Source organism: Chelon labrosus, assembly GCF_963514085.1.
Source record: "Chelon labrosus genome assembly, chromosome: 19".
Taxonomy (NCBI): domain Eukaryota; kingdom Metazoa; phylum Chordata; class Actinopteri; order Mugiliformes; family Mugilidae; genus Chelon; species Chelon labrosus.
The window spans coordinates 1870558-1897548 of NC_140352.1; the positions used below are offsets into that span (position 1 = coordinate 1870558).

General features: G+C 44.9%; 1 protein-coding gene across 5 annotated transcripts in view; it reads left to right on the forward strand.

The window, feature by feature from the left end:
* baiap2b (BAR/IMD domain containing adaptor protein 2b) overlaps window positions 1–26991 on the forward strand; it is a 64429-nt gene that overhangs the window by 27930 nt on the left and 9508 nt on the right. For all 5 annotated transcript variants that reach the window (XR_014699621.1, XM_084567392.1, XM_084567394.1 and 2 more), the window contains exons 4-12: window positions 9499–9560; window positions 11035–11106; window positions 12469–12606; window positions 21508–21660; window positions 23872–24108; window positions 25070–25274; window positions 25872–26073; window positions 26155–26232; window positions 26448–26616. Coding sequence is in view for 4 of the 5 variants with exons in the window: in XM_084567392.1 (XP_084423518.1) it covers window positions 9499–9560; window positions 11035–11106; window positions 12469–12606; window positions 21508–21660; window positions 23872–24108; window positions 25070–25274; window positions 25872–26073; window positions 26155–26232; window positions 26448–26616 (1316 nt within the window). In the remaining variant the exon portion in view is untranslated. The remainder of the gene's footprint in view (window positions 1–9498; window positions 9561–11034; window positions 11107–12468; window positions 12607–21507; window positions 21661–23871; window positions 24109–25069; window positions 25275–25871; window positions 26074–26154; window positions 26233–26447; window positions 26617–26991) is intronic.

Genomic DNA, 26991 nt, shown 5'->3' on the forward strand with positions numbered 1-26991 from the left:
AAAATGGTTTGTCGGTGATGTCAGTACGGCAGAAACCGACAAGGTCTCTCTTCCGTATACTCGATATGGGCATAGCAGAGAGAAGAGAGGGAAAAAAATAGGAAGCTCCTGCAGTTCCGGTTCCCCTCTCTGACCAAATAAGGGCTTCAGCTTTCAGATGGAGTTTTGGATAGAGGTGGTGTTTGCTCAGGTCTCTGCTTCAAACCTGTAGGTAGCACAGGCACGAAGAAAAGAAAGCACCTGTTAATGAAATCTATGATTATACTTCATTATAAACCGGTTTATTCCAGATCCAGACCTGCATTTCATTCAGCTCATACATCCCCGTGTTTCCTTTGTGTTCAGGAGTCAGGCTGTCGCTTTTCATTCACTGGCTTCGATGGTGCAGCAGCAACGCTGAGTTATAGGATAACGGATCAAGACTGATTGATGTGTCTTAATATCACAGATTTATCAATATTTTATATATGAAATATCAAGAATATTTAGTTTGTCTCAGCTAAATTCAAATGACTACAAATCCAAACTGCAATCAGAGAAAGAACGTTTGCTTTTAATCTATAATCATTAAAAATATTAATAAAAAACAACAAATAAAAGAAAACATTAATGATTCTGCTGTAGGAGGATGTTAAGCTGTGACGGGCCGTGCATTTTCCACCAGGACGTAGCATCGTAGACAGGTATCTCATATAGAGAGATGAATGTCATTACTAAAGAAAGAAACTCAGCCACCAGCGCCACACATGTCAAATCCAGCAGAAGCATCAATGTCGACCCAATAAAATGACAGAAATATACATAACAGATGTAAATATAATTCATTTAACTCACCAGAACTTTAGAAACTATTCAGAGTTCTCCTCAGAGCCTGTCAACCAAGATTAGCGCTCATAGTTGCTGACCTGAAAGTTTCCCCGGCTGGGTCAGGCTAGCTAGCTCCAGGGTTGGGCGGCCTTTCCTCACAATATCCAGCTTTTCCTTCAAAGTCCGCCGTGAAAATGTCTTTCTAAGAAGATCTGCAACCAGATGGATAGCCTCTCCTCCTTCCTCCATGGTGGCTTCAACAAATAGCTATCAGAACGTTAACGTTGTGAAGCTAGCAACAGATGAACATGAACCGCTAGCTTAGCTTAAACGGAGCGGCTCTCTGACCGTCCAATCAGAGGACGGTAAAACGCTGACGCTACCGTAGGCCACAGAGAAGGACTAAGAATACCAACTAGAAATGTGATTGGTGAAAGGAACAGCGTCATTATAATGTGTTTCAGGTTTAATTGTGAAGGCCCAGCAACATGATGATGAAATATGATTGGATAAAAGCTCTAATGCTAAGCTACACTGACAGAAGCACCACAGCTGAGAGACAGACAAGACACAACATGAAAAGAATAAACTACTGGAATAATTTAATAAGAATAATGGGAAGATATTAAAATGGAAGTCTTGTGTTTGTTTAGTCCAGCAGAGAAGAGTTTTCTGGCCCTGATGACCCACCACTGATGTTAAGTTTCCACATATCTGTTTGTCCCTGTTCATCTATTTCCCATCTCATTAAAACAATTTAAGGTTATTTATTTGAGGTCCAGGGAACAATTACCCTTTGGTTAATTAATTCATTGCAGTTGGTTTTCCTTCAGGGCATGTTCCTCCGTTTCACCAGACACAACGAGGCTCAGACACAATCAGTGATATTCCAGACTCCGTTAGACATCAGCTGGGGAGAAGCTGATCCTGAGGGGGTCAGGAAGACGTGGTTTCCTTCCCCGTGGTCCAACATTCATCAGTGGATTTGACTCCTCGTTTGTTTTAAATGAATCGTCCCTCTTTGTGCACAGCTGGACGGCAGCAGCAGAAATATGAGCTCCTGCTCCTGGAAGCAGGGGTAAAGAAAAGAGAAAATGAAAGCAATAATGAAAGAGACGTGAAAACCAACTTCCTGTTATGATGTTGAGTCACCGAGCATCTCTCTCTGGGATATCCGTCCACAGTATTCGCTGCCGTCGTCCTTCCAGCTCTCCTGTAATCTGCTCAGTTTCAGTAAAAACTCGATGCCCTCGTCGTAACCTTCGTTTGTCTGAGGCAGCACAGGCTGAATTTCCCCGGAGCGTCTAACCCCCGATCTGAATTCAGCCGGCATTTGTTCAGCGTGGAGGGAAACTGCAGCGAGAGCATTATTTCAATGGTTGTTTTTTTTTCTTTCTTTCCCTTTCCCCCGGCTTTGTCATCACGCTATTTAAAAATGTAAAAGATCTCCCACGCACATTATGCTCATGTCCAACTTTAAGTAGATTGATTGCTGCGTTTTGACAGAGTGGGAACAAAGGGATATTCCTGGAGTTTGGGGGACAATGGAAGCAGGGGCTCAGGTGATTGTGAGGCTGAGGCATAGCAGAGAACCACTCGGGTACTTCTGTCATGTATTTTAATTTCTGTCTTGGGTCAACTTACTATTTAATTACTAAAACCCAAGCGACCGATGTGTGGCGGGGTGTCTGCTCCTCAGAACAGCGCTACGCTTCAGATTTAGCTTCCTCTCGCTGTTTCTGCCCTTTTTAGAAAGTCCTTGTCCTCGAGTCACCCCTGGTGGTGCAGGAAGAAGTGAGGAGAGGAGAGGAGAGGCGCCTAATGAAGAGAGGAAAGAGGGAGGGAGGCGAGACAGAGAGCGATGTGTTCCCGGCTCATTAGCAGCCTTCAGTCTCTGGTCAAATCAAACCTCAGGGCCCTCGAGCCCCAGCGCTTTGATCACCCCACCCTCCATTCATCACTACAGCCCACACCACCTGTCCACAGTGTTACACTCATCAACTCTTTCAGACAAGCTGTCTTGTCAACAGTCTTTCGAGTGCCAGTCAAAATGCACAAACAGATCAGTGAGGGCTTGTGTAGTGTTTAATTTACCTAATGAAGGTCGTAGGGAGGTGATGCCGCTTTAATTACTCGTCCTTGATGTGGAGGCTTCAGCCAAACGGTGACTTAATGACGCCGATAATAACGTGAAGTAAACACGCCCTGATCTGGACAGACGGTTTTCATGCTGCCCATTTAGTACGTTACTGTTGGATCTCCTGGTGCTCAGTGTTTGTTCATCTCTAAACTGAACATAGTGGCACTCATTGTTAACGTCTTGTCGCCAAGCTGTGGTGTGAAGCTGTCGAGGAATCTTCACATAGATTTTTTTGTCTGTGATCCCTTTTTAAAAAGCAACGATTCTTTTTGTGGAAGCAGTGATTTGTTCGTAAGTCTTAGACCCAGTCTGTCTTCAAAACACGTCTTTATGACGCCACTGCTATAGAAACCATCAACATCATCCAGATAGACGTAGCATCGTAGACAGGTATCTCATATAGAGAGAAGAACGTCATTACTAAAGAAAGAAACTCACTTACAACAATTCTCTGCAGCCACCAGCGCCACATACGTCAAATCCAGCAGAAGCATCAATGTCGACCCAATAAAATGACAGAAATATACATAACAGATATAAATATAATTCATTTTACTCACCAGAACTTTAGAAACTATTTAGAGTTCTCCTCAGAGCCTGTCAACCAAGGGTAGCGCTCATAGTTGCTGACCTGAAAGTTTCCCCGGCTGGGTCAGGCTAGCTAGCTCCAGGGTTGGGCGGCCTTTCCTCACAATGTCCAGCTTTTCCTTCAAAGTCGCCGTGAAAATGTCTTTCTAAGAAGATCTGCAACCAAATGGATAGCCTCTCCTCCTTCCTCCATGGTGGCTTCAACAAATAGCTATCAGAACGTTAACGTTGTGCAGCTAGCAACAGATGAACATGAACTGCTAGCTTAGCTTAAACGGAGCGGCTCTCTGACCGTCCAATCAGAGGACGGTAAAACACTGACGCTACCGTAGGCCACAGAGAAGGACTAAGAATACCAACTAGAAATGTGATTGGTTAAAGGAACAGCATCATTACAATGTGTTTCAGTTTTAATTGTGAAGACCCAGCAACATGATGATGAAATATGATTGGATAAAAGCTCTAATGCTAAGATACACTGACAGAAGCACCACAGCTGAGAGACAGACAAGACAGAACATGAAAAGAATAAACTATTGGAATAATGTAAGTCAGTGATGTTGATAAAGTTTAGTCCAGCAGAGAAGGCTTTGATGGACCTGAGGGCCCACCACTGATATCTACTGTGCTTCAGTATGCCTCAACCCTACAGAGACTAACATTGACCCAGACAAACCAGGTGATGAATCACTTAAAGAAAACCGTTTTTAAAAAATCTTTACTTGCCATTTTCCCTGCATGGTACCCAATTAGAGGCCAGTTTAATGCCAGGGACGGTATTGACCTGGTCGGGTCCGAGTGTGTTTGTCACAACATAAAGAGCCATCAGGTTTGACCTCCGTCCATGCCGTCCATCCCTCTGTCTCGGGCTAATCAGTCTTCGATGTGTAGCCAGTGATTCCTATTGATCTCCTGCAGCCTGAAAAGGTTCAACAGCAGAAGTAAAGATAGAAAACACTTTGTGTCCCCAGGCTGCATGGATTTATGTTATTGTAATTTATAAGAAGGAGCACGGAGGAAACATGCTTAGCCTAAACATCCGAGACTCCGGCGCTCTGCAGGATTACATTTTCCTCATGCTAAGCAGCAGACGAGATGCTGATAAGCCCAAAGTGCAGCTACAACAAAAACTTATCACCACTTTAAAGCCGGCTAGATGCTCACAGTGTAAATACTAATGAGGCGTTGTAGCAACTTTTGTCAAAATCTGAGCACATGTCCTGGAGGGTGTTAGCGTGTGCAGTCTTTAGCACGTTTAAAGACCCGGTAACAATAACGGTGTCAATCACGGGGCTTTGAGGAGGACAAATCTCCCTGCAGCACCTTGTTCTCCCTCCACTGCAGCTTTCTGGGGATTAGAGCTGCTTGTTTGCTTTCAGGCTTGTATAATACAGTCCCTGCAGAGATGCACGGCGCATAAAACACCTTCCTTCATACGGCCATTAACTCCGGCTCGCCCCCTCTTACTCGCTCTCTGCTGAGCCCAGGAGTTGCATAGAAAGTAGCCGGGGTAATAAAGCCAGATGTTGGCTCTGCCCTTGGGTTAGCCACGCTGAGTGCTGGCCTTGTTTCCTCCCTGCATACTGCTCATATACACATGTGTACACTGAGCGGGCGTGGTCTGGTAGTTGTGTAGTTATTCTTTTAGCTGTTCTTTATGTTGTTGTTTTTATCTAGAATGAACTTCGCCCCAGTTTGTTTTGTCAGCGTTTCTACCCGAGTCATTATTTCTCAAATGTAATTCTGTGAGCTGTTTTTTTGGAAGCTGTTGTTAAGTGCTTATTTTCTGCCCACGTGTGCTGTAAACCTCTGAACCTCAGACTTAATAATGGATCTTGTGGGTATTAAACAAACAATAATGTGCTTTAACTTTAACTGGATTAGGTGTTTTGCTGGTTTACTAGATGAATCTTTCAATTACAGTGTTTTCGTTTTCAGACACAGGCCTGAAACGTCACTTTTAGACCAGGTGAGTAAATATTTAGTGGCCAGCGGGGGGGTGAGGGGAGGCTTCAGCATCAGTTTGCAGAACAAAAGCAGCCGTTGTGCCTCGCTCAATCGATCCGGACCTTCGTGCGCTGAGTGGCGACAACAATGTGCTTTACTCCCCTTTAAGCCTCAGATGTTGTGATCTGCTCTGATTAACCGTAAGCAGCTTATTTCTGGTCGCTGGAAGTCCGATATTTCACAATGCACAAGGGCAGATTTTTGGATTAGATGGGTGCAGTGAAACAAGAACATCCAGGAATTTGGGGATCTTCCAGGAGAAGAAAACCTGCCGGGCAACAGCGTTTGTTCAGAACTAGTCGTACAGACCACGGTCTTTGTTGTGTATCTGTTACCTCAGACCTTCACTGTGGGATCAAGTCAAAGAATCTGATTCACCAAACTTATATTTTAAGGAAAAACTTCATACTTACATCAAACAGTAGTTAACAGCCCAGAGTCCTGGTTCAACTTTGACCTTTTACTCTTGAGAAAAACAAACATTCATGCATTTGATTGTAACTTGTAGGCGGTTTAGGCTTCAGCCTGGACCATATGCAACGCCGTAGCCTGACGTGCACCTCCACAGATATGTAACTACGCATCAACGCAGACTGCAAGAGCTGTGATTGGTCCTCTTGGTGTTTCGGGCTGCTTCTCCGTCTCCACAATTTGTGAATTGATTGTTTTTGGATCAGTAAAGATGGAACACATCAAGGAAAGGTTAACAGAGGAGGTTCAGAGATACAAACATTTGTACGACTCGTCTTCGGCGAAATTTCTGTGAAAGTTTTGAAGCAGGAAGTAGAAACAAAGATTATCCCGACTGGCAAAAAAGACCCAACACCAACTAGTGTCTGGGTGGAGTTGTTACAGAGCAAACCAGACTGACTACGTCCGTAGGCTATGTACGTAGGTTACACCGTCTACGCCCCGTAGAACTTTAAATGAGTCTTCAGCGTGAGTTCATTCACCGTAGCACTGTCACTTACTTTCAGGATCTTCACACGTCGTCAGAACTGAGCTGAAAATATAAAAATGAGACCCAGGTTCTAAACAACCAGAGCTACAGTTAGAAGCATAAATAATTAAAACAGCATGTTCTTTTTTTTTTTGCTGTAGCTGTAGCTGTTGGCTGGACGACCTCTGATTCACCATCTACTCAAGTGAAAGTGAACTGAAGCGACGTGAAAGCTCTCGGTGTTTTGCTCCAGAGCTGAACTCTGACCTTCCAGAGGAGGAAGACAAGAGAGACGAGTGTTTCCCCCTCAGGGATCGATGCAGAACAAACCTTAATTAGTCTGCAGATGAACACGTCTCTCATAAAAGCCATAAATAATGACCAGGGCTCCGCAGTGTGAAGTCCTACGGCCATATGTCTTTATATTGGGAGTGAGGGAGTGGGCTGAAGACGGAGGGAGGATGAGAAGTGATGTCTCTCTTTCTTTCTGTCTTGGTTCTCTGCAGACTAACTGATGCATGGAGGGAATGAACAGACTTTGATCCATTACTGTGTGTTTGTTTGGGTTAAAGACGCAGGACAAAATAATCTGAGAGACAAAACCAAGAAAGATCAGTCCAGGAAACACGTAGAAGGCTTTCACACTCTTTGACACTCAAAAGCAGAGGTCAAATGACTTTTTGTTGTAAAATGCGGCGGCGCTCTCTTCGCCTCCTGGCTGGAATCAGCGTTTGTGTAATGGCGTGTGATGGAGGTGCTTGAGCTGATGGCCGGTGGCTGTTTAGAAAACGGACGGGACGGGGGAGAGTGTGTGTTGGGTGCCCTCCAAGAATCAAAGGAGAGTTTGAAAATACCCATCGGCGCATTTATCTGCCTCGCCGCCCCCGATGCCCCGTCCCACAGCAGTCAGACGCTTTCACGGCGTCACGGGCCCCGTCCATAAGCAGATGGGTGGAGGGATGGAGGGATGGAGGGATGCAGGGATGGAAGGATGGAGGGATGGAAGCGGTGGTCTGTGGGATGACGGGGTGAGATGGCTTTAGACTTAAAAACTGCAGCGTGTTCTCTGGATGTGTGGCATAAAGGGAGTTCCTGCACAGACTTCACTCGTGTGCATGTGTGACATTTGTGTTTTTAGACAAAGGAAGCTAAGGTGATCTCATACACAGGTTCAAATCTGCAGTAAATGTGCTCAAGTAAGAGGAGGAAGGAGAAGCAGGTGCTGCTGCTGCACGAGAGCGTAAGAGCAGAAGAAGAACGGAAAGATATCCTCCTTACTGTCTGTCCCCCTCTGCACCGACCTTTCCTAAATCCCTTCTTCTCCATCCGCATGACCACAGCACTTCCATTAAGCCCATTAATCCTGTTCAGGCAGCCCACTCTCTGTGTCCCCTCGGCCTGTCCACTGTCCACTGTCCACAGGTCCACAAACAAACACCCACCCACACAGACGGCGGCTGCAGCAGCGTGCTCTGCGTTACCTGATGTGGGAGGCAGAGGCAGGAGTGTTGTTAACGTACGTCAGGGGGGAGTCATTCAGAGAGTTTGATGCTGCGGGGGAGGGAGTGGGGGGGTGGAGCCTATCCCAGGTGTTATTGGGTGAGAGGGGGGGGTCCACCCTGGACAGGTCTCCAGTCTATCACAGGGCTAACACAGAGAGACAGACAACCACTCACACTCACACCTACGGCCAATTTAGAATCACCAGTGAACACCGTACCACTGTGCCCCCCGAGAACAGAACATATTAAGAAAATAAAGATTAAAGTTTGTGCAGATCTTTGTTAGTGTAGAAGTCTATGAACATGTCATGAAATTAATTAGTTAATGATCTAAAGGACAATGAAGTTAAACCGACAACTGTTCCAGATTTGAGATTTCTGCCTTCCTCTAGCTCTAACCACCACCGCGATTTTATTCCTTGTTGACCGTGATTTTATTTTATCTGCTTCGTTCTTGGTCTGTATCTTGTAAATACGTTATTCTTGATAGTACTGTATAAATACATACCATTTAAAGTTTATTTATATGATATTTGCAATATTAGATGAACTGTTTGTCTTGTAAATTTCTTAGCTCCGTTGCAGAGATCAACAGAAACTGGATTCATGTCACAGAAATGAATATCTGACGATTCAATGAGTGGTTGTGAATAATTATGTTTATGCAAAAGACTTAGAAGATGATTTTAATTTGATGAATGTGAGGATGAAGATGAAGAGTCCAGTCTCTGTTGTCTCTCTGCTGGATGCTCCCACCAGTAGACGGTGTGTAGACGAGGCTCTGACTAACTTCCTGTCTGAGTGTCTTTCTGTGTGAAAACCTGTCGTGTCTCATGTCTCTCGGGGTAGTTTGATCTGTCTCTGTCTCTCCAGGTCTCTATCCCTCAGTTCTCTGCTCAAACTAGATCTTTTTGTTCCTTTTTTTTTTACATTGCATATTCAGAAGAGGCAGCATGTAGGTATCTTAAAACAACACGCTCCTCCCTGGCTGCATGAATCATCTTTACTTCTCTCTGCTGTTTTATTTTTACTTCTTTTCCTCCTGGGTTCTGCTTCGTTGATGTTCTGTTGTAGTATGACACATGATGAAACCCTAAAGATGTTCTTTTCTCATGCTCTACCTGTGTGTTTATTCTCAGTAGTGCTGTCAGCTCTCAGTAAAGTGGACAGACTCTTAGTTTGGTTTTAGGATGAAACGTTCCGTAGGATTCTTGATGAACTCTTTGGTTTGTTCTTCATTCATTTCGTCTGTGCTGCATATTTCTGTAGCATCCTTTTGATTTAGTCGGTTCCGTCTGCTTCGTCCGTCTCACCCTGTCCATCGTCCTGTCTCTCATCTGTTCCGTGTGGCTGCATGGTCTTTATTTCTTTATATTATGTTTATTTTTGCACGATGAACGTTGCTCTTACAGACTTTGGAAAGATTTAATATCACTCTCTCTCTTTTCTCTCTTCTCCCCCCTCTCCCCTCCCTCTCCTTGTTTATGGTGCCTCTCTTTGTCTTCTCTGTGCAGGGGAGGTCCTGTTTCAGATGGCTGAGGTGCACAGACAGATCCAGATCCAGCTGGAGGAGATGGTGAGCATGTGGTGCTGCTGGGTCCTAAACCAGACTGAGGGCCTGTTGATGTATTTTAATATTATGAAGATAACAGAATGAAAACAAGTTGATTTCAGCTCCCACTAAAGATTTTTGTTTGTGTTTTTAAATTGTAATAGTATGAGACACTTTAAGGAACAATGCAAAGTACATACAGAAAAAACAAATAACTATGTCATAAATGTTTTAACTATTCAAACCGTCCATGGAGGATGTAAACATGACCAGAGGAGTAAAGGGAATAAAGTGCAAATGTAAACAGGAAATACAGGGATTATATATTTACATTGCAGAGGTAGTATGGGTAATTAAAATAAAAAAATTAAAATTAAAATAAAAATTAAAACATAAGTGAAAAAAAAAATAAATAAAAAAAAAATAATAAAAATAAAAATATAAATAAATAAAAATTAAAACATAAGTGAAAATAAAAATAAAAATAAATAAATGAAATAAAGATAAAAATAAATAAAAATACAAATATAAAAATAATAAATAGAAATTAAAACACAAATACATAAAAGTAAATAAAAATAAATAAATAAAATAAATAAAATAAAAATAAAAATAAAAATAAAAATAAAAATAAAAATAAAAATAAATAAAACAAAATAAAATAAAAAAATAATAATGCATAACATAATAAATAGAAATTAAAACACAAATAAACAAAAGTAAATAAAAATAAAATAAGTAAAAATAAATATATAAAAATAAAAAATATAAATAAAAAATAATGCATAAATAAAAATATAAATACAATACAAAAAATAAAAATAGAGATATATTAAAACATAGTGAATTAAAATTAAAATAAAAAAATAACGGGCTTGGGGGGAAAAAAAATTAAAAACTGTGCGGTGGTGTCTGTGGGCTGCCTGTTGATGAGTTTTCAACTAAGAATATAAATCAGACATAAAGCAGATCATCCAGAGATTTTGACTTCTATCACATGAGCATGTCGAGGTTTCCTTCCTAAATTGTCTAAACTGTGTGAAGTTCCTGCTTTTTCACTAAATATCTTCCTGATGATGGTGTGAGGAGACGTTACGTCTCCCAACATCAGTGAGAGGAATAAACGATGTGGATGTAACAGAAAGAAATGCAGCGAACTATCTGTTCTTAGTGGTTCAACTTTGTTCTCTCTGCACACACACACACACACACACACACACACACACAAACACACACACACAGCGTACATACTGTTCATACAACACGTTGCCGTGGCGTGCTCTCTACATGCCAGACATCCTTCTTTAACCCTCAGGGTGTGACGTTTCCGAGGGAAACACAAATATGTCCCTCTGTGTTGTTCTTCACCGCAGCATCGGAGCAAGTCTTTCATTCCTCTCTGAGCGTAATCAGCTGTGGTTGTTGTTGTTGAGGTTTAGTCTGTTGTCAGTGTGTTGCACAGCTTGTTGAGTTATTTTTTTGTGTGTGTGTCTCTCAGCTGAAGTCCTTCCACAACGAGCTGCTGACGGAGCTGGAGAAGAAGGTGGAGCTGGACGCACGCTACCTGAATGTGAGCCCCCCCCCCCCCCCCCCCGTCACTGAGCTAGGGCGTGTCTCACAGAGCACGGTGAAAGGTCACGGTGACAAACCCAGAGAGTTATCAGTGAACCCAGCAGCTCCACTCAGACCTGGGGCCTCTTTAACTCCTTGTTGTAGGTTTATTAAACATTCTCTGTCTCGACTTTAACTCAAGCTGCTGCTGCTGCTCATCACAGGTGCATTTAGAAACTAACTGGTAACATTTAGCAGCAGAGTGAGCAGGTGTTACCCATAATCCCCTTTTACACGTGGAATTCTTCTGCCTCTAGTTTAAAAAGTAAAATGATAAAACAGTTGTTTAGATTGAGATTTGTGTCCCTGCATGTCAGGAGAACATAACACATCAGATATGATGATGTTCATCATAACTAACGATTCCAGCTCAACGTATTCATGAGCTGCTGCTTAAGGAGCTCACATGGCTTCGTATTGAGATTTATTCTGTAGCTGGGGACCTGATCCACTCTGAGCCTGAATAAAACTCCACCGTTATCTCTGCTCCACTTCAGTGGTGCCCCCCTGGGGGGGTGTAGTTACAGAATACGGCACAAACCAGCGCGCTCGTAAAAATCTTTGGCTTCGGGACAAAATGCAGCGCTCTGCTTTTAATTTTCCAGCAGCTTTCATCCGATGCACTGCAGCAAGTTACATAAATGACTTGACTCACAACTCACGGGGCATCCTGTGAAAGTGAGGATAGACGCCGCTCCTTTATGGTGACGAGGGGTTTGGAACCAGTCCCAAAACGTTGAGTAACTCTGGACGGATATCTGCAGGCTCCTGGACGAATGTTCCGATCGCTGGAGTCTGCAGATCCGTTAATGGCCTCATGCTTTAAATGTGATTTGCACTTTTCTTTAACCTGTTGCATGTGCATAGTCCATGCACGTGCAACACACAGACATGGGGGTGGGGGGCTATGTCTGCTGGGACGGGCACCGCCCCCCTGTTTGTTTGTGGGAGGACAGTTGAGGATTTGGGGGGGATACTAGAATTAGAAAACACAATTTAAGGGTTAAATTAAATTTGTTAGGCTGCACTGAGTTGGAAATTATTAAATGATGTGTGGGTGCTTCCAGATTTGAGGCTGTTTAGTCATCAAATTAAATGTTCTGGTGGAATCAGCCCCCAGATAAGTAACAGCTGCAGGTATAGAGGGATAAACAGAGAACTAATAATCCCAGAGCACCGTCCTCATCCAGGCGGGGAAGCTGAAGCCGGCCGCTCATCATGTTAGTGTCAGGGTAGGATATCATCTGTGGATGATCTGTGGACACATGCGAGCCCCTGCTGTTACCCCCCACCCGTGCTGACCGTGTGCTGCCCCCCTCAGGCCGCCCTGAAGAAGTACCAGATGGAGCACAAGAGCAAAGGGGAGAGTCTGGAGAAGTGCCAGGCCGAGCTGAAGAAGCTACGCAGGAAGAGCCAGGGCAGCAAGCACCCGTCCAAGTACGGAGACAAGGAGATGCAGGTCAGTCCGTGTTTGTGAAAGTATGATGATGATGATGGTGAGAGATGGTCCTGCTTCCTACCTGTGCCAGGAAAATCTGATCCTCTTGGCTTCAGGCTGGATGACGCTGCAGACAACCTGCCAGTTATTCACATGCAAACGAGATGAATTAGAAGAGAAGTGGTTGTGGAGGCTGATCCAGTCAGCCTCCACAACCACTTCTCTTCTAATTCATCTCGTTTGTATTTCCTCAAAGTCAGAATCATCTCGTAATCCCTGACTGCTGCTGATGGGATAGGATGTGCGAGAGGACGGAGACGGTGGAGGTTAGAGCTCTGACGCTGTCAAACATATTAGTTTTCAGATGAATTAAACACAGGAGACGACTTCAGCGCCTGCAGCTTCATCTGTCACTGATAAATATTCCTCTCTGATTCACAAACAAAATGAAAAGCATTATGGGATATGTGAGCTTCCTCTGTAACCGCGCTAAAGTGCTCCTTTGACTCTGACAGTGAATTAGTTAAACTAAATGACTGTGGCTGTTGCGTAATGTTTGTTTATGCGTGCGGCAGGTGAACGGGGAGAGGGAGGCGTTTTTCTCTCTTGTTCCGGTGACTGATTGAGCGGAGGAGTGATCAGACACTGGAGGCTCTGTGTCCCGTCTGTAGGTGGCTGAGGTGACACATGGCGGTGGTGGGAGGGGGGTAGGAGGGGGGTGGGCTACTTACACAACCTGCACAGGAGACGCTGCCGTTAGCCGTTAGCTGCCGCGACACTGCATCGTTCAGCACGGCTCAGTGATGATGGGATGTAAGCCTTTATGTTGTCAGGATGGATGGGGGAGGTGTCGGTCTGAACGCAGACGTACATATGTTAATGCTGCAGCTAAATATTCAGTGGTGTGGTGGTTAGCACTGATGCCTCACAGCCAGAAGGTTCTGGGTTCTAATCCATCATAGTCGACTGGTTCCTTTCTGTGTGGAGTTTGCATGTTCTCCCTGTGTCTGCGTGGGTTCTCTCCAGGGTGGATCACGCCTCTTGCCCCAGTGACACCTTGGGGTGGTCCTGTCATTTGTTTCAGTCAGGATTCCTGGTTTTCACCTGCTAATTATTATGTTGTGGAGAGGGTACGGACACGGGAAGTGTCGGTTCATATCTCAATATCAGAACTTTTTGGGAGCAGCTTCAGGACCAGTTGGTGGAGTCACTGGTTCACTCCCTTCCAGGTTCTTCCAAGCATGCTCTCATGGAATGAATGAATGAATGAATGAATGAATGGTCTCGTTATGTTAAAACAAAGAACTATAATCACAAATCTGGAAGGAAAACCTTCTGTGTCACTTTAACCCCTTAACGCCTGAACAGATTTTTCAATTATACAAAGAAATGAATTATTTGTCTTTTTGCTTACCACTCCTGCCGGTCCTACGAGAAACTAGTGTTTGCAAAAGGTTCCTAGGAATTTTTTGAATGTGCACAAACCAACATTGGAGCATTACATGTGTTATTTCGACTGCAGTCTGAGTGAAAACAGTGCGTCGCAAATTCGCGACACTAGGCATGAAGGGGTTAAGTTTGTGATCTCCTGTTTAAGACTTATCTTAAGACGTCCCAGACTGATCTTCACCTGGACACAGAGACATGGACACAGAGACATGGACACAGAGACATGGACACAGAGACAGACTGAAGACACAGTAACTCATATGTTAGTTGCTGTGATACTTACTGCCCTTAAGACTTTACTAGACAATGAATAAACCAAAAATATGCTGAGCTCAAGTAATTAATCAGCTTTTGGGGAACTGAACGATCTGGACCTGAGACTTTGTCCCAGAAGAATTACAAGGCTCCACGTGTCCCCTCATTATAAACAGTCCCACAGATAGGACTCAACTCAACTGGGATAGGCTCCAGCCTGCCCGCGACCGTCCAGAGGACAAGCAGTTAAAGTAAATGAATGAACGAATGAATTAAATATTCATCATGTCCACATCTGTCTACTGGTCGTACATCACGCTGGTTCTCACCTTCTGCAGGTTTCTGTACGTGGCTCCAGGATAATTATCTCAGTGACTCTATGATCGTAGCCTTTCTGAGCTCTTGTTATATTTCTGCCTCGTCAGCACTGAGGACGTCAAACGTGACACAAATAATTAAACTCACAACAGAACAGAGCTCCGTCTCCTGACAGCCTCAAATACATAATGTTGTACGCGGCAAAAAAAAGAAAAAAACTCACCTGCAGCTGCACTGGGACGTCCCACAAGTATAGAACATGTTCTGCTCTAAAACTAATTACTCTGTCATGTTGGTGATGGATGTTTGACAAGGAGCTGTGATCGATGGGATTTTCTTTCCTTATTGTTAAAGTCAAGTAAAATATATATATTTTTTAATTCTTATCTTTCTACTAAATATTTTTTAAGACACTCATGATCCAAAAACCAAACTTTTGTATTTTAGTCGACAAATCTTATCAGGAAAAAAATCTATTATTCAAGCATTAGATGTGATTATCTGTTGAAGTTAAATTAAGGAGAACAGAAAAGTGTTTTTGAGATTCAGGTCTTAGCTGATCCGTTCTGGGGTTGGTCCTTTCCAGCGCACATTAAAATGAATAACAGCCGTAGAAGAGGGACGCTGGATCTGATCTGGCTCTGCAGCAGACACTCTGAGGTTTGACCTCATCATTACGGAGCAGAGGAAACACGGTGTCAGGGGTTAAGGGCTAATTGTGAAGCACTTCCAGAGGCTGAAGCCGCCGGCCCACTCCGCTCTGCAGGAGCAGCATGGGGGAGTAATTATTGTGTAATTGTTAGTGTTGTTGCGGTGGGGTAGCTGGTGGGGCGTGAAGGGGGGGGGGGGGGGGGGGGGGGGGGCAGACTGGTCATTCCAATAATCGATGCAAGGAGTCACAGCAGTGTGAGGACCCGATGTCCTGCAGGTCCTCAGGGATTTAAAGGGTGTTGAGGAGACTCAGCTGAGAGGCCTCTCCTTTCACCCTGACTACTTCGTCATCTCTCAGGAGGAACTGAGCATGAGAACCATAATCCTAAATGTGGTTAATTAGACTTTATTATCTCCAACAAGAAGGTGATTACTTGTGTGTTTGTTGGTCAGAAGGATATCTGAAAATCTGATCCAGACTCAACCCTCATACTCCTTCCTTTTTGATTTCCTATCAGAACTAATTTCAGGTGCACATCTTCTCCAGGGCTGAGCAGAGTTTGTACAGGATGTACAGAGAGAGAGAGAAGGTGTCCAAGAGTCCTGCTGTGCATCACGTGGGTCCTCATGGGAATTAGATCTTGGCAGGAACGGGTGACACCAGTCAAAGAACAGCTCTGCCTGGTGGAGTGTCTTCAGCGGAGTGTTTAACTCACCGAGCGTCCTCCCTGCTCACTTTGATTTGACGTAACGAGGCTGTTTGCTCCTCTCTTCACTTCATGCGTCCCTCCACCGTCCAGCTTTTAATGAAACGATGCCACGGCTCAGCTTTAGCAGCAGGAGGAAGAAAATAATTGCGACTCGCTTCTCCAGCTCATGACTGATGTTAATATCGAGAGTCCACGGGGGCCGGAACTGTTTACACTGAGATGAATTTAAATCTGTCGCTGCAGCGTATAGATGCTGGAAAGTATCATCGTTTCTGCTGCAGAACGTTCTTGTTCCCGTCGATGCCGGCGTTAGGTGTTGTGACTGAAGCTGTTAGCTAGATATGTGCATCCAAATCAGTGGTTCCCGACCCCCCAACAGGTCAAATAATGAATCCAAGGGTCACTTTGCACCTGGAATATGAAATAAGAATAATTATCTGCTCATGATTATTTAGATTTTTCCTCTAAAACACATTTAACCCACCCAGGCCTGTACTTTTTGTCATTTGTCAAACTTAAATCAACATTTTCTGCTTCTTTCCGTCTTCTCAAATATGACGACTTGCTGCCTTTGTCTGTTTTTTTATTTTTTATTATATCAACTTGTAAAATTTCACAGAACAAAGACAGCACATTAGCTGCAGCCTCCACTGAGTCACGTTAGCGCTGCTTGAACTGAGAACGGTGAAGTGATGGCGAGAGCTGAGAAGTGACACGAGGATTACGAGGGTTGGAGGTGGAAGAAGCAATTTTATTTTCTGTCTTCTCATCTTGCGGTATAAGACACAGAGCTCCGTCAGCCTGTCCTCTAGTTCCACCAGAGACACCGAGCAGCACCGTAGACGCTTTTTAATGAGACGTTTCTCCACACGAGGCGGCTTTATGGCTGATCTTAACATTTAATTACAGTTTCCAGCGCGTGAGTGCAGAGTAGTATTACGGCTGGTTGATAGAGAGGAAGACCACGATGAGGTTTGGTTGGATTAGTTGAAAACAGGAAGTGAACTCATAGTGATTAATGATCTCCTTGTTCTTATTTAAACTCACTCAGGAGGCTTCAAATGTCTGGGCAGTCAGGGTTAGAGTTAGTAGGACCTAAGATGTATATAAAAACTAAGCATCATCTTTGAACAGGAAGCAGTTTTTAGAAAGAACGATGTCCTCATATGTGGACACTGGGATTAAACAAACACTGTTTTTCAGTGTTTAAATATAAAACTGTTCATTTTCATGTCTGAACATGTTGTGCTGTGCAAAGACAGAATTACAAACAATGAAGACCCAATGTCCTCAAACGAGTACTTGCTAATTGACGTTGTAGCTTGTTTCTATTGATAGAATCTGTTAAATCTGCATTTCATATCAAACTAGAAAAGTATATAAGCATGAATAAATTAGTTTCAACCGTAGAATTTTATGAGATTTTGTGCCTTGTCCACTTTTGTCCAGCGATTGGCTGCAGAATGAATCCAGTGAAAATGTCCACATATGTGGACGCAGGGTCTCAGGACGTTAAAGCGTTTTTCTGCACCAGATTCAACACTGAGGACTTCAAATGAAGGAAAGATTTGGACTTAGATCTGGATGTATGCACAGCAGTTACCCTCCAGACCTCTGCCCCATACGGGAGCATCCTGTATCCAAACGTCCCGCTTCATTTCAGGCCACGTTTTAAAGCTGACGGGGACCTTTTAAGCAAATTAACACAATAGTCCCACCGCCACACACGGTTTAATTCACCTCAAACACATCATAAAAATCTTTTAGCATTTATAATTATGATGTGTTTGTTTTTTTAATTGCCTGTTTCCACCACACTCGTGAAATGTTTCAGACTCAGCAGAGTGTTGTGCACCGACAGCTCTGACCATCTACACCGTGAAAGGAGTCCATAAATACCGGACACGCTCTCTCTCTCTCCCTCCGAGCATATTCTTAAATGCTGATCGTGTCGCTGTCAGCAGAAACCAGGAGCAGCTTCTGGTCAGATTTATATTTTGTGTAAAGAAAGCATTTTAAGATGAGGAGTGGCTGATTGGCAGCAGCTTGAAAGGCCGGTTGGAATCTAATTAGGGCTCCGGCTCTGAGACCGATCACAACATGTACTTAAGAGGCTTGATGTACTGAAGCCACATGAATCATGGGAAAGGAACTGGACGGTGGTGGATAAATGCACTTTAATGTACTTAATGTACAGTAGATGAAATCTCCAGGGATCTGTTTTAAACCATGGTCTACTAGACTCCTCATACTTGATCTCTAACAGGTTTCTGATACAGCTTCTCTGTGTAAGGTAATATAACAATTAATTATTAAAGACCAGCTGGTTCTAGCTTTTAAAATGTTTTAAAACATAAATAATCTCTCATTGGTCAAACTGACTCTATGTTCCCGGGGATACGGGCGGCGCCATCTTGTGAGTTTGGAGCCAGAGACTGGTAGTCGCCATTATGTCACATCCTGTTTCTATAGCGTCAAATAACTAAAATGAAACTTATCCAAAAAAATGGCACTTGAACATTCATCAACATATATTATATTAACTGCCTAAAATAACAGAATTTTTTGTGTTTTAGTTTGGCCCAAGTCCCGCCCACTAACATGGAGGGGGTGGAGCTTATGACATATACTGCAGCCAGCCACAAGGGGGAGCTCTACTTGCTTTGGCTTCACTTTAAAGGAGCTGTTCTGCCGTCTATCTTTATATACAGTTTATGTCTTGGACTAAGAAAAAATAAAATAAAACAAACGTGAATGTACAAGGATAATAAGTGAATACTAGCGCAAGAATAAAATCCTCAGTGTTTAAAAGAGGAAGCTGCAAAAAACAGATCCAGTTTTCAGAGATGAAACAACTGGCCTACAGCGTTATAATATATTCTACATATTATTCTACATTGTGTGAATAGCTTGCGTTCACTCAGAGACAGACAGGTTGGACATCTTCTCCTTTCTAGTTATGCTTGTAGAGTAATGAGAGTGTGCGGTGTTTAGTTTCGTTGTCAGAGCCTGCAGGGCATTCCAGCGCGCTCATGTAATCAAGAGGAATTCAGCAAACAAATAAACAGCGTTTAGAAATGAGCTCCGGGCTTGAACCAGCTATTAATCTTCTCCTCATGACTCACGATTGACGGCAGCCCCGCGGCCTCGGCCTGCTGATACCTGAGAGCCGCTCCACCTCCAACATTTGTGTGATTCATACGTGGTCTTCATTCTCCTCTGCTGCCACCGTGGCTTGTCGCCGTTTAATATTTCAGTGTGGGTGATTTTAATGCATGTTCAGCCCCTTGTGCGCCCACATGAAGGTGACTGTTCTTTCCTGCTAAACGACCATATTCAGACACATGACTTCCTTTAACTTTTAGTTTTTATCTCATGCTCCTACCAGAGAGGTGTGAGCGTCCAGCGCTGAGCTGCAGATTTCAAAGAAGTGTGACGCTGTGGCTCCTCCATGTGGCCCAGAGAGAAACCCACCAGTAACACAGACTATATTCATCTGTTCTTTTCTTTTTAAAGGTTTATAGGAAACAATTTAATGCTTAATATCTTCTCATATAAACATTGAGCTGTGATTAATGGCAGCTACCATAATAGATAGACAGATGGTGGACATAGTTCATGATGGACCAGAGTTTGTTCAAGGTCCTTCCTTCTACCACTGATGTCAGGGACTCCAGCTCTGTCCCTACCACAGAGTCCTCCTTCTGGATCAGCTTGTCCAGTGGTGAGGTGTCCTCCTTCTTAGTGCTGCCTCCCCAGGACACCACAGCATAGAAGAGGACACTGGCAATGATAGTCTGGTAGAACATGTCCAGCAGCTTCCTGCAGATATTAAACCACCTTAGCCTCCTGAGGAAATAGAGACGGCTCTGACCTTTGTTGTTGACTGAGTCTATGTGATCCAGATGTAGACCCAGGTGCTTATAGGTCTGAACCACCTCTACACACTCCCTGTTGATGGTTCCAGGCTGCAGGTGGAGCCTGGACCTCCACAAATCCACTACCATCTCCTTGGTTTTAGCTGGATTGATCAGAAGGTGGTTCTCTCTGCACCATGAGACCAGATCCTTGTCCTCCTGCTCCTCCCGTCCAGATTTAGTCTAAATATCCCTGAACTACTTTAATCTTCTGTGACTGAACCTTTTCCAGTATCACAGTGAAGTGCAGCACTGATCATGTCTGAGCTCCGTCTTCTATTAATTATTGTGTTTTTCACTCGTCTCACTGTGATGGGTTTGCATAGAGGAGTGAAAGGAGGAGGATTAATTGCTGCGTGTCAGCAGCCGTTGTCTCATCTTCCTCGTCAGTGCTGCCTGAAGAAGATGCTGTGGACAGCGAGTGTGTAATACAGACGAGAGACACAAACACATCCTCATGGACCCTGCAGCAGGTTTTTAGAGGAAACATTTAAAGAGCCGTACGGGTGGAGACCAGGTCTGAGGACTCATGTTTGCAGATCTCTTTGCTGTAAGAATAAAAACTGCATCTGGAGCCCAAACCCAGCTGTGTTGAGGCTGGTTCCTGTATGCATTAGATTACAGAGGATGGGTGATATTTATATCCATGGATGATCTTTTAATTACATCTCTCGGCATCCACAGCACCATAGTTACGGTCTAATTAGCATGCTTACTGTATGGAGGAGGACTTTGTGTCCTCGAGAAGTGATCAAGACAAGGTCTGTGTAGATTTTACAGCACGGGAACTGACTCAGAAACATGTCTACGAGGGAAATGTCTTTAAGACGACGTTAGAGTCGCTGATTTAAAAACTCTATTTAAAATCTTAATTTTTAATGATCAGAAACCAGTTAGAGGGTTACAGATGAACCTTTTACTTGATATTTATTCCTAGATGCCTATGAAGCAGAGGCAGATATGAATTAGCTTAATTAGTTGTCTAATTAGCACATCTGGTGTTGCTTTACGTGTGATGGTGATTCTAGCTCAGTGTTGGGTAACTTAAGGTCCTCTTCTAACTCGTCTTTTGCCACTAGACTTCCTTCAGCCGATCTGGTGTTAGCTGGATCCGTCAGTCACTTGTGACGGAGCGTAGGTTGTCCGACTCGGTCATTAACACCTCCCAGAGGAGCTGAGAGCTGTCTGGCACTTCACATGATCTGACACCGTGGGAATCTTCAAATGCTCTCGGTTATATAAGCGACGCCGTGGATAAAGTTCTCTACATGTACTGTATGTGAGGATGAGGAGCTCACTTCCTCCTGTACCCTGATACAAACAATGGGCTGAATTATTGGAGGAGGAGAGGAGGGTGAAGACCAGTCACCACCATCACATAACAGATGAATGCTCAGACAGCAGGAAGGAGGTGTTCAGGTCTGATGTGCTGTGACATTTTCCGTTTAATTCTTGAGGCGGCACATAAAAGCACTGTTTTCCTGCTCATGATTGTGGAGAGATGTTGCTGTTGGATGTTTTAAATGTCATTTTAAATGCATTGTTTCTCACATGAGATCTCAGCTGCCCTTTAAAGTCCAGATTTGTTTCTTCAACCTCGATCTCTGGTTGTTTCTCCCCAGTATGTGGAGGCCATCAGCAACAAGCAGGGCGAGCTGGACAGCTACATCGCCGAGGGCTACAAGAACGCTCTGTCTGAGGAGAGGAGGAGGTACTGCTTCCTGGTGGACCGTCAGTGTGCCGTGGCCAAGAACAGCAGCACCTACCACGGCAAGGTGAGAGGGAACCGCTTCATCTTCACCTACCATGTCGTCTAAAGGTCGATTTGAGAACGTCGTTTAAACATTTCAGTCGCTATCAACACTCAAACACTAGATAAAGGTACAACACATAAATAAGATGAAGAAAAGTCTCAGATCAGGCATAACAGGAGAAGTGAATAACATTTAAACCATCTTGTGACAGTTCAATGTTCTGCTGGGAAACTTCTGGACCTGGCATTCATTGGTGTGGATGTTACTTAGACATGTAGCACCCACCTAGACCAGACCAGGCACCCCCACCCCGTTGCTATGGGGTGGGGGTGCCTGGTCTGGTCTAGGTGGCAAAAACGCTTTAGGAACAACTCAAAAAAACATGAAGAACAGCACAAGGTGTTGACCTGGCCTCCAAAGTCACTAGATCCCAAACTGATCAAGTATCTGTATTTAAATCTGTTCCCTCGCAGGACGGGAACGCTTCACTAAATGTGAAATGGTAGAGGGAAGGATGTGGATGTGGGTGAGGAGGAGGAGGAGGAGGATGAGGAGGAGGTGGGGGAGGAGGAGGATGAGGAGGAGGTGGGGGAGAGAATGACCTACTTCTGCAGGAACACTTGGTTCAGACTGACTGTGTGTGGGAGTGAAAGTGTCTGAATGAGTGATTGATAGACGGAGGAAGGACAGGACACAAACTGTGGATGTGGTGACGCGACAGCAGAAAGAAAAGATTAAAAAAACAACTTTAATTTCTGATAAATATGTCGACTTTTTAACGTTTCTCTTCACCTCAGAACGGATTGATTTGGGATTTGATCTGTTAAAACTATCAGAACCAGGCCTGTGGGAGTCAATAGACGGATTCTTAAACAGCTTTCTGACATTTTGAGGACTAAAATGATCCAAGAGAAAAATATCACCTTCATTTATGATAAGTTGCACCCCTAACTCTGAATGAAGGTTTTATGCAGAAGTTAAACCTGAACAGAACCGGACTACAGGGATTATTGGTTATTACTTCATCCTCTTCACGTTAAGAGACGGTGCTGGGGTGAATATCAGGATGACATGATCCATGATCAGAGCAGATTCTTCAGTTCAGAAGATCAAGAAAGAAAAGAAAAACTCTGCTGGTACCGTATTTATTAGTGTAAGGATGGAGAATGGAGGGAACTGTCTGAGAGGACTCGTTCACATATTGGCAAAAACTCAAGTCCGTGAGCGGAGCAAAGGAAAGAAGAGCATCTAGAGTCTTCTGTAGTTGATTTTTATCATCTGGTAAAAGCGTCGAGCGCCCACGCTCTACCTTCGCCGTCTGAGAAGCTAACCTGGGTCAGAATGACTCATGTTTTCCCCCCGAGCAGCGAGATGCACCGAGAAGGACGTTGTTGAGCACACGTAGAAATATACGTCTGATAATGTCTGTCATTATGTTCACTGTCCTACACCGTCCTTCTGTTCCTCTACTGGACTGAGTCTCTCTTTAAGGATGGACATGTATGCGTTCCCAGTAACATGCTGCTCTCTTTGTTAGTATGACTTTCTCTTCGTTGAACTTAGTTGTTTGTGCATGTGTTGTTTTATCTGATCATCCCACCCACGCCCTGACACCTGACGCTCCGGCCCACGCAGCCCCAGCAGGGTCCAGACAACCTTGGCACCGCGCTGTGTTTGTCCTCCACGCCAGCCTGCCGCAGAGAAACAGAGTCTCCTCGCTGCCTCTCTCCTTTATTCATGGATTCAGGACGCCATCATTTATTCACTGACGATGAATGCAGATGAGAAGCATCTTTACGTAACTGTACCCCTGCTGTGGAAATTATGTAGGAGACGCAGCTCGGCCCTCAGTGCATCAGCTGAGAGAGGATTCACAGAGGATTCGTATCTCCGGCTGCGTCACGCCTCTCATGTGTCTTCTCATCTCTCGTGGCTTCTTCCTGCGCTCGTCTTTTCCTCGTGTCATCAGTTCTCCACTTCAGAAAAATGTGTTCCACTGGGAAAATGGCTCCATGGCCTCTGAAACTTTGCTGCATTCCACACATTTTGCATTGCTGAAATTAAAGGGAATCATAGCAGATACCTTCTCTGTGTAAATCATTAAAACCATTTATTGAATGTGCAAAGATTAATAATTTGTGTGAGGTCGTGTGCTATGAGAGGGAGTCCAGTGGAGCCCAGCTGTTCATCAGAGTATCCTTCACTAACCCCAGCCTCGTCTGTCTTTTCCAGGGGAAGGAGCTTTTAGCCCAGAAGCTCCCGGTGTGGCAGCAGGCGTGCGCCGAGCCCAACAAGCTGCCGGACCGTGCCATGTTCCTGGCCCAGCAGATGAGCGGCGCGGTGGGCACGCTGCCTCCTGGTGCTCATCATCCCGGCATGTCCATGGCTGAAACCATGCCTGGAGCCAAACCCCTGCCGGTGCCTCCAGAGCTGGCCGCCCTCAGGGCCAGTGGAGGGATGGGACAGCAGGTCAGTTCCTCTACTGTCCCAGGACCTAAGTTTTCACTTTATAGCCATTTATTTGATGGATGAAGAGTTTTAGAGGGCGGGACAGTGGGTCCTAATCCATGGGCCGACTGGTTCCTTTCTGTGTGGAGTTTGCATGTTCTCTCCAGGTTCTCCAGCTTCCTCCCACCGTCCAAAGACATGCTTGTTAGGTTCGCCCACCTGTCCAGGGTGTACCCCGCCTCTCGCCCAATAACAGCTGTGATAAGCTCCAGCCCTCTTGCAACCCTTCACAGGACAAGCAGTTACAGAAAATGAATGAATGAATGAATAGTTTTAGAAACAGTCGTTAAAGTTTAAACCTTTCTATCTCTAAGTCTACACCCTGAAACGTCCTTCCCACTTTCCAGAAAGTTCACACACACACACAGGTGTATGGTTTCTAATGAGACCCTTAACAGGGAACATGTCAGGGGGTGTTGACCCCAGCTGTGGCCGCTGCATCCTCAAAAAGCTGATGAGTGCAGATGAAATCATTAGCAAACCATGCTAATTAGCGTAAGTGGCGTAATTAGAGTCTTGAATTCCTTACATCTTCCAGTTCTTTACACCCCCAGCCCTCCCTCACTCCCCTCTCCCCCTCACCCCCCTCACCCCCTCCTGCAGGCCTGGCTACTGGGAGGAAAAACTTTCAAGATTTACATGAAAGACAGTTTGAGTTTGTCCTTAGATCCTAATTACACACCGTGTGTGTGTTTTTAAAAAAAATATATACTTTGAAAGTATTCTGAAGTCCTCCAGTTCTTCCATATGTTTATCTTTATAGCAACATTCTCAAATATAGTATTTTCATTAATCAGCGTTGGTGACCCAGATCCTCTCTCCTCCTTCATTATTAATAATGAGCCGCAGGATGTTATGAAACGACTTCAGCTGATGTAAAGAGAGAAAGAACGAGTGTTTGCTCACGTCTTCGTCTCTGCAGAGGCTGATGGGAGGCGTGGACGGAGGGATGCCGGTGATGAACGGCACCGCCGGCGCCCACGGAGGAGAAGACTACCAGCAGTGGATGGAGGGCAAGATCGCCCAGGGCAAGGCCTCGCCTCAGACCCAGCGGCACGGAGGGGAGGTCTACTCCAACACCCTGCCCGTCCGCAAGGTCGCCCCGGCCAAGAGCAAGGCCGCGCTGAGTAAGGACGCACGCCGTGCACTGACGTCCAGCTGAGCCCTGAATGCATCTGATCTACTGATTTAACGGAGCAGAAGTCCTGACAGCATGCACACAAATACTGCAGGGAGGATGTTAATGGACTCCTGGTCTTTAACAGAACGTTTTAGACTCTTTAAGTCAGTTGGTTTGTTTTTTAGGGACGTTTGTCTTTGGGTTCAGTCTTGGTTCTTTAACCTAGTTGATGTTTTCACAAGGAGAGCACCAGGAAGGAGAAAGGAGACGTCATCTAGACCCCAAACAGAGAGGAGAGGAGTAAATAATCCTCATTATGTTCTGTAAATTTATCGACCACAAAAATAACTACAGACAGAGCAACCAAACATTTGCCTCTGTTCATTTTCATATAGAGTCAGTCAGCTTTAAGTCAGCAGACTATCGCTGCTCGTCATCCACCTGTCTGTCATGTGTGATTTTAATAAGAATGAGGCCAAAGCAAGAGGGAAAAGATACTTGATAGATTAAAAATGAGACAGAGAACAGGAACACGCCGGATATAAAGTTGATCTAAATAAAGAAGTGTGCCCTTAAAGCCGACCGTCTGTCGTCTCTCCATCAGCCGAGACCCGTACGCTGCCCCGGTCCAGCTCCATGGCGGCAGGTCTGGAGAAGAACGGCAGAACCCGCGTCCAGGCCATCTTCTCCCACGCGGCCGGTGACAACACCACGCTGCTCAGCTTCGCCGAGGGCGACGTGATAACCCTGCTGGTCCCGGAGGCTCGTGACGGCTGGCACTACGGAGAGAACGAGAAGACCAGGATGTGAGTGCAGCTGTTTCTGTTTCATAAAGCGCTTTGATGCTGTTTGAGTCGTCGTTAACGTCTGATGCCCCTCCCTTCCAGGCGTGGCTGGTTTCCCTTCTCCTACACACGGGTGATCTCTGACACTGATGGCGACTCCAGGCAGCTCCGAGTACACAAGTATGTGTTTGAGGTTTTACTTTAGTCCTAACAATTAACTTTGAGCCTTAAACCTTTGAATCAAAGATGAAACAACCTCCTGTTCTTCACTGACCAGATCTTCTCCATAAACATCCAGTGACACCACACGGTTGTACCTGTTGCTGCAGACGACAGCTCGTTTCCTGTGTCCTCATTTCATTTATTTCTTTTTTTGTGTACCTGTGTGTTTCCAGCCTCCATCACGGGAAAAGCAGCAGCACGGGCAACCTCCTAGAGAGAGAAGACGTGGCGCTCCCTCACCCTGATTACGGCATCCACTCCCGCATGGCGGCACAGAGCGCCGCCGCCCTGCACGGCAGACAACAACGCCCCTACAGCGTGGCCGTGCCAGGCTTCCCACAGGTGGGGGGGCCTGCAAAACAACAACAACACACACACACACTGGCATCTACCCACACATGAGTTCACACATGACACGTGAACTGAGCCAGAGATCTTGTCTGTCTCAGAGCGTCGCTGCTGCCAGCCTGAGATGCGGCTCAGGAATAGTTTTGCTTTGACAGACTGTCTCCTGCTTCACCCTGAGTTCAACTCTCGGAGGAACGCTCTGCTGCGTTAGCTTACATAAAGGCAGGAATCAGTTCTACATCGCTTCACACGTCCCCGGCTCCAGAGGGTCGAGTGTAGTGATGTGTCATGTGCAAACGAGCCGATGCTTGGTAGTGAGTCAGAAGAGACGATTCCCGTCGAGTCACAATTTCTTTTTTCCTTTTGCTC